The sequence below is a fragment of the Jaculus jaculus genome, chromosome 1, assembly GCF_020740685.1.
Source record: "Jaculus jaculus isolate mJacJac1 chromosome 1, mJacJac1.mat.Y.cur, whole genome shotgun sequence".
NCBI lineage: Eukaryota > Metazoa > Chordata > Mammalia > Rodentia > Dipodidae > Jaculus > Jaculus jaculus.
Genome location: NC_059102.1, coordinates 341,535,062 through 341,549,154, shown reverse-complemented (window position 1 = coordinate 341,549,154; position 14,093 = coordinate 341,535,062). Strand labels below are relative to the sequence as shown.

At 43.2% G+C, this 14,093-nt stretch overlaps 1 protein-coding gene across 2 annotated transcripts in view; it reads left to right on the top strand.

Moving 5' to 3' along the window:
- Eprs1 (glutamyl-prolyl-tRNA synthetase 1) overlaps positions 1–14,093 on the top strand; it is a 75,668-nt gene that overhangs the window by 40,074 nt on the left and 21,501 nt on the right. For both annotated transcript variants that reach the window (XM_004670108.2, XM_045153733.1), the window contains 4 exons: positions 694–806; positions 3,947–4,064; positions 5,019–5,381; positions 12,405–12,638. In XM_004670108.2, the coding sequence (XP_004670165.2) occupies positions 694–806; positions 3,947–4,064; positions 5,019–5,381; positions 12,405–12,638 (828 nt within the window). The remainder of the gene's footprint in view (positions 1–693; positions 807–3,946; positions 4,065–5,018; positions 5,382–12,404; positions 12,639–14,093) is intronic.

Sequence of the window (14,093 nt, the reverse complement as noted above, 5' to 3'; positions counted from 1 at the left end):
AATGCCGGTGTGCCTTTCAGCTGCACTGCACTGCTAGGGTGGGAAATTATTTACAGATGCTAACTTTTTAAATTAATTAATTTTTTTATTAACAATTTCCATGATTGTAAATAATATCCCCTGGTAATGCCCTCCCTGCCCCCATTTTTAAAATGTCAAATTGAAGTTGGGCATAGTGGTACATGTCTATAATTCCAACATTTGTAAAGCCAAGGCAGGAGGATTGCCAGTTCTAGGCCAGCTTTGGGTACATAGTGAGATGGTATCTTAACAAATGAAAACAGGCTGGAGAGATAGCTTAGCGGTTAAGACGCTTACCTTTAAAGCTGAAGGACCCAGGTTTGATTCCCCAGGACCCCATGTATGCCAGATGCTCAAGGAGCACATGCATCTGAAGTTCGTTTGCCCATTTTCATTCTCTCTCTCTCTATTCTTTCTCTCTCTCTGAAATAAATAAAAATATTTTTTAAAAATGAAAATAAAATTAGCAACAAACAGTTCTGACTACAGGCTCATCCCATAGCCCCTAGATTTGTCATTTATTGTGACAGATGCTTTGTGTATATACTTAAATAGCAAATGCAAACAATTTAAATGAGAATATTTTAGGTGTGGGAAAATGGTTTACGTTTTGCAAGTATTGGCGTGCTGTACTTTGAAAAGATCTGTTATGGATTCATGTCATTTTTACAGCATGAAGAACTCATGCTAGGGGACCCATGCCTAAAGGACTTGAGAAAAGGAGACATTATACAGCTGCAGAGGAGAGGCTTCTTCATATGTGATCAGCCGTATGAGCCTGTTAGGTCAGTGGCTTATGTCCTGTTCCTTGGCTTTGGCACTTCCGAGGGTGGGAGCCAGGGCCTCCTTCATGAAAGACAAGCGCTCTGCTGCTGGGCTCAGCAACCTCCTTGGTAAATCAGTGTGACAGCTAAAACGTGCGTGAAATCCAAACAGTGAACAGCTTCAACATAAGACATTGACTGAAATACTGTGCCTGATAAATTTCTGCTCATTTAGATTTTTTTTTAAATAGTATTTCAAACTTCAATAATTTTTTTTTTATTTTGGTTTGGTTTTAGAGGTAGGGTCTCATTCTAGCCCAGGCTGACTTGAAATCCACTATGTAATCTCAGGGTGGCTTTGAACTGGTGGCAATCATCGTACCTCTAGGTCTCCCGAGTGTTGGGATTAAAGGCATGTGCCACCACACCAGGCTCAAACTTGAATAATTTTTTAATAAACAAAACAGTATTTTACATTAGACATTAATAGAAATTCATTTCTAGAACCAAACCACATTAGCATTTATATACTCTTAAGTATAAGGAAAACCAATTTCAGTTCTTGCTCTCTTTGTCTTTTTGCAGAACTTAGTTGCCTTTAAGATGTTTCTGAATCAATATTTTTCAAACCCGGGTCCTGGGTTCTGTCTTGAACTTGTATTGTACTCTTTTATCTCTTTTTGTCAGTTAGTGCTGTTGGTAGTTTGGTCTCTGTAGTGTGTCTCTTTGGTTCCTCAGCTCTGCTTTATTTTGAGCCTAATGGTTTCTTCGTGGCTGTCAGAGCAGCTGACCTTCTCCTGTGCTGGGTGTGCACTGCATCACGGAGCTGGGGCCCGGCCTCCAACGTGTGCCTCTTGCTTACCAGCTTCTAAACTGCCTGCTGACTTCCAAGTTTGTCCTCTTTTGGCCCACTTTTTCACATGGCTACTAGCTTAAAAATTCTTGTTAATTTGGGGGTAAAATACAAGTTTTGTGTTTGAAATGTAAGGTTTTTCATATTTTAGCACCTCTATTCATATAAAACATATCCAGTGCAATTTTTACCTCTTTGATCTTTTCTGTGTAACGCATTGAGTTCTTGGGCTTTTCCAAAGAACCTTTGTATATACTGAAGAAAAATAAAACATGCTACACTGAACCATGTACACAGATGCTCAGAGCTGCATTATTTGTAATTGACAAAAAGCAAAAACTACCCATATGTCAGTGAACATTGACATAGTCCACGAACAAAATGTTGTATGAGCTTCACAACAGAGGACGGAGCTCTAAGAAGAATGAAGTAGTGATTCATGCTACAAGTGGACAAACTTTGTAAACGTGGTAACGAAGTAAGCCAGTAATAACAAATTACATATCGCATTATTCCATGAAACAGAGAATGTGTAAAATTAACAACTCCATAGAAACAAAGCAGATCATTAGTTCCCAGGGACTAAAAGACATTAATGGGGTGATTGTGGAATAATAGGTAGAAGGTAAGCAGTAAATGGTGTAATGTCAGTGTTGTAAAATTGCATAACCATGTTTATACATTTTAAAATATATTTTATTGTTTATTATTTACTCATTTGAGAGAATGGGCTTACCAGGGCTTCTAGCCACTGCAAATGAACTCCTGGTGCCTATGCCACCTTATGTATTTGGCTTTACCATGGGTATTGGGGAATTGAGCCTGGATCCCTTGGCCTTACAGGCAAGTGCCTTAACCTCTAGGCCATCTCTCCAGCCCCATTTTTATAGTTATAGAGAGTCACTGAATTGTATATACTTAAGGAATTGCTTTTCATGTGAATTATCTCAAGAAAATAATATTGAAAAGATAAGATTCTATGAATTCCCTTTCTACTTTTGTCATTTTTACCATAGAATTTGCAGAAGTCTTATGAATAGAAGGCAGTATATTATTTATTTATTTTGAGGCAAGTCCAACAGTCCTGGGCTTTTTTTGCTTAATGCGGGGGTGGGGAGAATTAGTATGCCAGGGCTTCCAGCCACCGCGGTTGGACTCCAGATGTGTGCGCCCCCTTGTGCACACGTGCGACCATGCTCACTTGCGTCACTGTGCATCTAGCTCACGTGGGACGTGGAGAATTGAACATGAGTCCTTAGGCTTCACAGGTAAGCTTAACCGCTAAGCCATCTTGAGCCCAAGTATATATTTTTTTAAACTAATTATTTTTTTCTTTTTTGGCTTTTCACGGTAGGGTCTCACTCTAGCTCAGGCTGACCTGGAATTAACTATGAGGTCTCTGGGTGGCCTTGAACTCATAGTGATCCTCTACCTCTGCTTCCAGAGTGCTGAGATTAAAGGCGTGCGCCACCACGCCTGCTCCAAGTATGTTATTATTTTTTTAATTTTTAATTTATTTATTTGAGAGCGACAGACACAGAGAGAAAGACAGATAGAGGGAGAGAGAGAGAGAATGGGCGCGCCAGGGCTTCCAGCCTCTGCAAACAAACTCCAGACGCGTGCGCCCCCTTGTGCATCTGGCTAACGTGGGACCTGGGGAACCGAGCCTCGAACCGGGGTCCTTAGGCTTCATAGGCAAGCGCTTAACCGCTAAGTCATCTCTTCAGCCCGAAGTATATTATTTTTGATTATAGCCTTTAGAATTCTCATAAAATATATGTCTTACCCAAATTCTTGTAAATACACTAGGTATGATGTACAAATGTGTTTCCTTTATGAGTGGAACAACGGAACAACATATTCACCAATGCCTTTGCTTTTAGTTCTTGTTGTTTTGATTTCTTGTTTTATGTTTTGGGGGTGTGGCAAAGATAGGGGCCGGAGCAGGGTTTTGTTATAGCCTAGCTAGAAGGGCTTCAAACTCTGGTCCTCCTGCCTCCAGTGTGCTTTTATTATAGCAGGATTCTCATACCTGGCCTCACTACTGCTGTGTCTAGTAGCAAGTAGGGTACATGTATTTTTTACCCTGGGATTAGCTGATTTATATCTTTGAAAGGCCCTAAATTTGGAGTTTGTAATGCAAGCTGACAACTTTTATTCATTTACTTAACGGTTTTAAATTAATTTGAATTCTAAGAGTAGATTATACTCTGAAAAGCATTAACTCTGTACCATTGACTTTATATAGGAATTCAGTTGCTCTTTAGATAATTTTCCTCTAATATACATTTGACCATTTTCTTTTTAGCCCATATAGTTGCAGAGAAGCCCCGTGCATTTTGATATACATACCTGATGGACATACAAAGGAAATGCCCACATTTGGGTCAAAGGAAAAGACCAAAGTAGAAACCACAAAAAAGGAGGTAAATATTGGCCTTTATGGTTTTGTTTGAAACCTGTGATCTTTGTATTTGCCAGTGTAGAATCTCTCTTGGTCTTTTTTTTTTTTCCCCTGTTTGTTTTTCGAAGTAGGATCTTGTTCTAGCCTAGGCTGACCTGGAATTCACTATGTAGTCTCAGGGTGACCTCGAACTCAAGGTCATCCTCTTACCTCTGCCTCTCCAGTGCTGGGATTAAAGGTGTGCGCCACCATGCCTGGCTCATTTCATTCTTCAAAGGATACACAAATTGACTGGTGTGGTGGCGTGTGCCTGTGGGGGTGGGAGCAGGAGGATCCAGGTCATTCTTGGCTTTATCAGTTTGCAGGCAGTCTGGGATGCATGAGGTCCTGTTTCAAAAACCGAAAAGCAAAACAAAAAGATACACAAATTGAAGGGGGACTGGAGAATGTTTATTTCTTGCTTGAACCTTGAACTGAAATTGCACACTGCCATGCTTGTTTCATGTCCATGTTGATTTTTTTTGCTGTGTTTGGTTTCAACACAGCAGCTGTGGAAAACACCTCTTTGCTGAGGTACGTTTTTAGAAGGCGTGTAGCACCCAGTATTCAACAGATGCCAGGCACACTCCAGTGACTCTGTACTTCTACCTCTCTACCTTCCTTTACACTGTCATTTTTTGGTTAGGATAAATTTTTAGGAAAGACATCCATTTAAAACTTGTTTTTTTTCTTTTTCAAGGTAGGGTCTCACTGTAGCCCAGGCTGACCTGGAGTTTACTATGTAGTCTCAGGCTGGCCTTGAACTCACGGAGATCCTCCTACCTCTGCCTCCCAGGTGCTGGGATTAAAGACATGTGCCACCATGCTTGGCTCATTTGAACTTTTAAAGGGATTGAAGTTTTAATTTTTTCATGAAATACAAAACAGTGTGATATAATTTTGATACTATTTTGGTTTTGGCTTTCTGTATCCGTAGCCAATTTCTCCTCGGAAGGAGAGACCAGCCCCTTCCCAGAGCAGTAGCTTTTGTGCTGCAGCGGAAGGCCCCGTGTTCCTTTACAACAGAGTGGCTGTTCAGGGGGACGCTGTGCGAGAATTAAAAGCCAAGAAGGCAGCAAAGGAAGAGGTAGACGCAGCCGTGAGGCAGCTTCTGGCTTTGAAAGCTGAATATAAAGAGAAGACTGGGCAGGAATACAAGCCTGGACATCCTCCTGCCGCCGAAGTGCAGAACATGTCTGCTCAGGCCCCAGCGAGCGCTGTGGAAAGCAGAGCCCTGCACGAGAAAGTTGCCGCACAAGGGGAGGTGGTTCGGAAGCTGAAGGCTGAAAAGGCTCCTAAGGTCAGTAGCTAGAATGGGTAAAGCCCGCTTCGTAAGTAAGCCTGGGAATCCACACTGCCTGCAGGAGTCACACCCTCTTATGTATGAAACGGCTTCTTCATAGACCACCTGCTTGAGCATTCGGGCCTAACAGCGTTTATTTGTTGCCTGTTGTACAACCTCCAAAGATACAAGTAAGAAGCTGACAGTTGGGAGGTCAGGGACACTGAGGACAAAATGTGCAAGCTCACTCTAACCTGTGTGAGACCACACTCCTGTGTGACATGTATGAGTCATTGTGAGCTGTACTTGTAGTCAAAAGTGACAGGTCAGGAGGAAACAACTCAAATGTTGTTTAAAACACATTCTGGGGGCTGGGGAGAAGGCTTAGTGTGTAACAATGCCAGTTAGATGAAAATGGCAGCTCCAGGTCCAATGAGAGACTCTGTCTCAAGCAAATAGAGTGAGAGGGGCAGACACTCATGTTCTTTCCTTGTGTACACACTGCACATGCATTTGCACACCACAAACAGCACACATAGCTTAGGATGTGTGAGACCCACATTTGATCCCTGGCACCATACACATAAATTTCTAAGAATGCGTGTTGTGCAAGGGCCTGAGTTCAATACCCACCACCCAGGTTAAAAGCCGGGAGTTGTCATGCATGCGCACAGTGCTGAGGGTCTCAGGCATGCAGCTGTGGTGGCAGAGACTCACTCAGAAAGCAGAAGAGGAATGCATGCACTAATCTGGCTTTCTCCTTTCTCCTTTTATTCATTCTGGGCTTCAGCGCAAGCATAGTACCATTCGTCCACTTGAGAGTGGATCTCCCTCTCAGCTAACCTCTGGAAACACAGCCAGAGAGGTGTCTCCTAGGTGGCTCAAGGAAGAGTAGCCATCACAGTGCATGTCGACAAAATTGTTGGGGTGGTACTGAGGCTGTCACCCCAGGGATCATGCTTAAAGAAGTACTTGTGTGAAAGGTACCATTAGTAAAGACAGCTGACGATGCCAGCAAACACAGCAAAAACAGATTGTTGAGAGTTTTCATCAGTGACCATCTTACTTTTCATAGGAGAACCTTTAAGTGATACTAAATTTTACTGAAATACAAAGTTTACTCTTGTTTCATGTCCTTACGGGAGACGGTCAGTGGAGGTGTAGCCTTGGTGTGGAGTGGGCGTTCTTGCTGTGTGCGGCGCCTGTGACACAGGAGGCCCTGCAGTGGCTCGTCCTGCTCCAATGGCAGCCCAGCTCTAAAGCACGCACCATAGTAACTAGAGGTAATTCAGTTCCTGAGGAGCTGCCGAAGATGGTAGGATTTGTGGTTTGGCTGGCCTTGTGGCTGGGAAGGATTTGTTCTGAGATGTTATCAAGGGATCTTGTGGCTTGTTAGAGCCCTAGGCAGAGGTTGGAGAAGTTTCTAGTTCTTTGCTTCATTTAGCAAGTTACTGGGCACCTGGCTGGGAAACCCTGAACCTAAGACACGTGTTCTTGAGCCTTTAACCTCTGCTGTGGACAGAAAGTGGGTTTTTGTCCAGAGTTAATATTTTTCCTCTGTCTCCACTGTGTACTTTAGCAAGTTTTTCTTCTTTTATCATTAGTGAGCCTTTTGACATCCTGCAGAGCCACAGTAATCTTACCAGCCAGCTGTGCTTCAAGGGGTAAAAGCTGTTGTGTGTATGGCTGTAAGCTTCCTTAATTCTTCTGCTATGGGGTGAGATTTAGGACATTTTGCCTGCTGTGTATGTTGGATTCCTCCTTAAGTATAGTTTGAGTCGAAAGGCTTTAGTCTTTAAATTTCTCTAACCTGAGTAGAAGCAATGAGATTCTGTGCTGGTTTTTGGTCAGGTCTATATGTTAAGTAGCAACAGGTAACCATTATGTGCTGGGTTAATGAATGACATTGTACTTTCGTAAGCTTGTCCTGCTGAGGCTATGAAAAGTCAGCCTGTGGGTTAAACAGCAAAAAATACCCATGGTGTTTCTTTGGGCAGGTGCTTTGTTTTGTTCCAGTGCGGAGATCAAAGCCCAGAGTTTTGCACGTGCTGGGCCAATGCTTTGCCACTAAGCTATAGCTTCAGCCCCTTTAAAAGGACATACTTCTATATTGATATCTGTGATACTGAAATAAATTTGCCTTCATTTCCATTTACTGGATGCTTTATATGTACAACGTCAGTTTCCCATTACTGTTTTTCTCTCAGATTGCTGGCGATAGAAAAGTGCACTTGTTTGTACAGTCAGCTCGGTCACTGGGTCTAGGACTACCTCTCGGCGTACAGCTGCCACTGGAGGTAGACTTTTTCACCCTCCCAATAGCCATGTGTGTTGATGTTCCGAGAACGTTGTTTTTCAAACTGTGCTTGTCTTAGGGACCAGCGAGGAACTGTATACAGAAATAGCTTCTCGGCTGCATGTGCTGGTGTACGCCCCTAATGCCAGTCCTCGAGGCTGAGCTAGGGGGATTGCCAGGCGCTCCGGAGTGAGTTCCAGATCAGCCTGGCTAGATAGAGTGAGGCCCTGCCTGCTGGTGGTGTGTGCGTGGGGAGGTGGGTGGGGAGTAGCTCTCTGAGGTTTGCAAAGCCTGGATTCAAATCTAAATCTAGAATGATGCTCGATTTTTCCTATGAAAGATGCTAGTAGTGGGGTTTCATACTGGCAGCACCAGAGTCAGGGTTCAATTAGCTTATTGTTACTTGTTCAGCAAGTCAGTACTTGCTTCACATTAACTATGTGTCTAAGCCTCTTTGTCTTTCATTTCCTACAAAAGTAGTTCACTTTGTTGTGCTAGCTGTAAAAAAGGTGACCCCTGAACCGGAAAAAAGGAGACTTTTTGTTAAGTATTTTATTTATATTTATTTGCATGCAGAGAGAAAGAGAGAGAAAGAAAATGAGTGTGCCAGGGCCTTTAGGCGCTGCAGATGAACTCCAGGTGCATATGCCACTTGGTGCGTCTGGCTTTACCTGGGTCCTGGAATCTCTCTGGCCCAGAAGGAAGAATTTTAAAGTTATTAATTGCTGCTCAGGCTTTTCCTGATCTGGTGGTTCCTTAGTTCCACGAAGCCACACTTGTGGGAGTGGAATTACGGCCTCATGGGCTAGAATTGCTCTACCATGGATCCACATTTCTGGCCCCAGCATTTTTTAACATAAAGGAAGACCATGAGCAAAAACATGAGCCAGGAATAGAAACCTTTAAGTCTCTCTTCTTCTACTGCTGTTACCCTTTCCTCTTGTCATTTCAGAAATTAGTTACATTTCAAACTAAATAGTAAACTGTCAAAGTTGAAGTTTCAGAAAAAAAAGGTGTTGAGTTGTTTTGAAAATAGTCCGTCTCCCCCCCCCCCCCCCCAGGTAGGTCTCACTCTAGCCAAGACTCACTTGGAATTCACTTTGTAGTCTCAGGGTGGCCTCGAGCTCACGGTGATCTACCTACCTCTGCCTCCCGAGTGCTGGGATGAAAGGCGTGCGCCACCATGCCTGGGAGAATGAGTAGTTTTTAGTGATTTGAGATCTGAATGATTGCTTGAGACAGCAGCTAGACAGCGACTGAGACCTTATGAATGCCGCAGCACTTTAGAGTCTGCAGTACAGTTGGGCCTGGTGTGGCCTGTACTTACTTTGAACAGACTCAGTGTTAATGGAACCAGCCGTGCTCGGTAGGTGGTACTTGTGCATTCTCAGTGGCTTCCCATGCTGCAGATGGAGTTGAGCCATTGCCAGAGGCCAGAGCCAAAAATACTCAACTAGTCTAGTCAAGTTTGCTCTTGCCGGCCCGAGAACACGGTGTTTTAATGACCTTTATCGATATTTTTATAAAAGGAAAATTTTCTTCTTGACTTGTTCAAGGCAAGGCCTCACTCTGACACAGCCTGTCCTGGAGCCCACTGCAGTCCTCCTACCTCAGCTTCCCAAGTGTCTGGAGAATTGGGGGCTGTTTCTTACAGACTTGGGCAGTATGAAAAACAGATTTCTAATTAACTCTTTAAAATATATATTATTAGAACACAAACTGACTTGTGAGCTTTAGCTCACCAATTTTAGGCATCCGGTAAACATGTGATCCAGGGATAGCATCCCCACTCCTTCCGCCAGAAGGAATGCTTGTTCTACACTCAACTGCCACTCACCAAGAAAGACCTTGCTTTAGGGAGTCATGGGTCACTGAGGGGTGTGCAGGCAGCTCTCTTAGATTTGCTAAGAGGGAGCAAAGATGAATTTGTTGGAGAAAAAAAAAAATCCAGGGCTGGAGAGATGGCTTAGCAGTTCAGGCACTTGCCTGCAAACCCAAAGGATCCAGGTTTGATTCCCCAGGATTTACATAAGCCAGATGCACAAGGTAGCACATGTGTCTAGAGTTTGTTTGTAGTGGCTGAAGGCCCTGGCGTGCCCATTTTCAATCTGCCTGCTCCCCCAGACACACACACAGACACACACACACACACACACACACATACACGTGATCCTCAAAATATTTCCATTGAGAGGTGAGACGTCTAGGCCAATTTGAAAAGTTGTGTTAGAATTTAAATTGCAAAGGGATTTGTATTTTCCTTTTTGTCCCCATCTTTCTCCATGGAAAAATGCTTCCATCTAGTGGCTACTTCAAAAATAGCTCTTGGAGCATGTTTCACTCTAAATCTAACCAGGTAATTAGTTCTTTCCTGTTTTTCCTACCTCCCAACTTTGAGTTATGATTAACATCACTTGTACAACTCCTCAGATTCCAATCTGAAACCTTTACTGAAGTCTTAGTGGGCTGTTTTCTTCCTTGTCGAGCTACATCACACATGTGCTTTCATGTGGTAGATACTTTTATAAGTCATTTCCATTAGGAACTCAGTATTTGGAGGGCAGGGAGAAAAAGGGTTAGTGTCAGCCAAGGTTCAGTTCCTCCAGCTTCCCACATAAAACCAGATGGGTGTTCATCCTCTGCAGCAGCAAGAGTTCTGGTGTGCATACACACAAATAAATTGAAAATGGTTTTATTTTTATTTATTTATTTTTTTTATGTTTTATTTATTTATTTATTTTTATTTAGGTTTTATTTTTAATTTACTTATTTTGAGAGAGAGAGAGGCAGATAGAGAATGGGCGCACCTGGTTTTCTAGCAGCTGCCAATAAACTCCAGATGCATGCCCACCTTGTGCATCTGGCTTACATGGGTCCTTTGGCTTTGCAGGTAAGCATCTTAACCACTAAGCTCTTTCCAGCCTGAAAGTGTTTTTTTCAAAAGAGCTTGACATTTTAAGCTTCTGCTGTAGTGTAATTTTGTGCTGAATAGTTACCAAACAGTTTCACCTTGCAAGTTCCTTTTACTCTAGAAGGGTGGACTTTGCTCTTCTGTAGTTATGCACTACCTGTTGTCGGAGACACATTCAGAGTTAAGAGTACCCTGACCTCTTTGGAAAGCAGTTTTCATGGCGTGTCGTCTCGTGCCTTCGAGTGCTGTGGAGACTATAATCAGTGTCACTGCACTGCCCCCTGCTGTGTGGCTCTGGATAAAGCCCTCAGTCTTTCTAAGCTTTGCATCTGTCATAGGACAGACAGACGCGCATGCATACAGGCTGTTTGAGAACTAAAGTGAGACAATCCATGTAAAACACTTAGCATACCGTCTGGCACAGAATAAATACACCTTGATGTGGTGTTAATTCTCTATTTTTCCATTTGTAGTTCTCATTTCTTTGAAGAATCTCTTAAGTATTGTTGCAGTCCGATTCACATTGCTGGTAGAAGTCACCCAACCAAGAGCAGCTTGTGGGTAGAAGAGGCTTATTTTTGGCTAACAGGCTTGAGGGGGAAGCTTCATGCTGGCAAGGGAAAATGATGGCATGAGCAGAGGGTGCACATCACCCCCTGACCAACATCAGGTGGACCACAGCAACAGGAGAGTGTGGCAGACAGTGACAAGGGGACCCTGGCTATAACACCCATAAGCCCGCCCCTTACACTGCCTCCTGGGTGTGTTAATTGCCGAATCTCTATCAGCTGGGAACCTAGCATTCAGAACACCTTAAGTTTACGGGGACACCTGAAACAAACCACCACAAGTACTTTTTTTTTTTTTTTTGGTTTTTCAAGGTAGGTTTTCTTAATTCAGGCTAACCTGGAATTCACTATGTATTCTCAGGCTGGCCTTGAACTCATGGCAATCCTCCTACCTCTGCCTCCCATGTGCTGGGATTAAAGGTGTGTACCACCACACCCAGCTAAATACTTTGCTTTTTTAAAAAAATATTTTTATTTTTATTTATTTATTTGAGAGAGGGAAAGAGGCAAAGAGAGAGAGCGTGCATGCGAATGGGCGCATCAGGGATTCCAGCCACTTCAGATGAACTCCAGGTGCATGCACCATCTTGTACATGTGGCTTACGTGGGTACTGGGGAATCAAACCGAGGTCCTTTGGCTTTGCAGGCAAGCACATTAACCGCTAAGCCATCTCTTCAGCCCCTAAGTACTTTGTTTTTGAGGCAGTCTCCCTCTAGTATAGGCTGACCTTACTCTGTACTTGTAGGCTGGCCTTGAACTCACGAGAGCCTCCTGCTTCAGCTTTCTGATGGCTGGGAGTGAAGGCAGGCTAGCACAGCTGGCTCGTGGAGTGCATTCTGATTTATCATTGCATAGACGCCAGTGAGCCTGTACTATGTTGGAGCACACACAGTCTCTAGAGCATCTTAATAGCATGATGATTTGTTTTACCCTTTATTATATTTCAAATTTTACTGCCAAACAAGGGTTTTTTTTCCTCCTATGAGAAAACTTTTTTTTTCTTTTTGTTTTTCGAGGTAGGGTCTCACTGTGGTCCAGACTGACCTGGAATTCACTATGTAGTCTCAGCGTGGCCTCAAACTCAGAACAATCTACCAACCTCTGCCTCCCGAGGGCTGGGATTAATGCCTGGCTGTTTTTAAATGTTTTTGATCTTGAGTGGTTGGATCTGTGAATGAAGAAGGATGTCTGTACATTGCTGGTAATTAACATTGAAATATTCACAAATTTCAGGAAATACTGCCCTTTTCCTCTTTTACTTCAGGCTAAAGTAAATGAAGCTGTAGAGTGCTTGCTGTCCCTGAAAGCTGAGTACAAAGAAAAAACTGGGAAGGAATACATACCTGGTCAGCCCCCATCATCTCAGGGGCTAAAGTCAGGCTCTGACAGCAGGTCTGACCCTGCAGGGCCAGAGACACCGGAAGCCAAAGCACTTTTTGACAAGGTGGCTTGTCAAGGAGAAGCTGTTCAAAAACTAAAGGCTGAGAAAGCCTCCAAGGTCAGTGTGGCACTCTGGTTTTGTTTCACATTTCTTTGCACGGAACACTTTTTGCCTACATAGGACTCTGCTAACGTCTACTCATTTTATGTCTTGCCAGTTCACACTTGCCTGGCAGAGAAACTTTACTAGTTCTTTCTTTCCTCAACTGCATATCTTCACATGCCATTACGCTTCTTTGCTGGCACAAAGCACCTAACCAAAAGCAGCTTAAGAGAGGAAAGGGTTTATTTTTGCTTACAGGCTAGAGGAGAAACTCAACAAAGGCCAAGGACAGGATGGCATGAGCTAAGGCTGACATACTTCTGCCTCAGAAGGTGGAGCACTGCAGATTGAATGTGCCAAACACGGGGAAGCTGGCTATAACACACATAAGCCCATGTCAACCAACACAGTGCCTCCAGCAAGCGTTCAGTTTCCATCAGCTGGGAACCCAACATTCACAACACTTGAGTTTCTGGGAGATGTCTAATTCATACCACCACAGACACTGTATTGAAAAATTTTAAGTTAAATTTTCTGTTTCCCTCTTTTTAAAAAACTTTATTGACAACATCCGTCAGTGTAGACAATAAACCATGACAATTTCTTCCCTTCATGATCTCTAGTTTTTTTTTCCTGTTTTTGTGAGCCAGCCTCACTGTACATTCCAGGCTGCCCTCACACTTGCATCTTCTGGCTCCACTTCCACGTCTAAGATGGCAGATGTGTGCCAGCGTACTTGGGATGTCTCCTGCTTTCCTTTAGTCTGTGAGGTCTAGAGTACAAAGACCGAGACCCAGTGTGGCCCAGCGCGACAGAATTGTGACTCTTGTTTGATTTGTTCTGTCACTCACTAATAGCTGGTTATTTTGAGCTTGGATTCAGTTTGTGTTCATTCTGTCATATTTATATGCAGAGGGCTTGTGCTGGCCTCAGATTCAGGATCCTCTGGTCTTAACCTCCTGGGAACAGGGTTATGGGTGTATACTACCACACCTACCTGGCAGGAGTGGGAGTTTTCTTTTCCCTTTTCTTTCTTTTTTGGTCTTTTTGAGGTAGAGGATTAAAGGCATGTGTCACCATGACTGGTTATGAAGGGGACATTTTTTTGTGTGTGCAGACTTAACAGTGACAGAGAGTAAGTTGTCACAGGCTTTGAAGTGTAAGCCAGTAACACAGAAACTTGACTGTGGGCCTCTTTATAATTGTGAATGTTCTACTTAGGTAATTTTAATGGCTTGTTCCTTAGAGCTTTTGGCTTTTTAACAGTTCTCTCCAGAGCAGTAGTCATTAGCCACATGTATCTACATGAGCAGTTAAAGTGAGGCTGTGTAACTGAGGAACTGAATTTTACTTTTATCTCATTAACCATGTGTGTCTCAACTATTTTCTAGTTCTCTTGTGAAGTTCTTTCCCTACTTATAGCCTCCGATTTTCATTCATTGATTCATTCGTGAGTGTTTGTATGGTTGT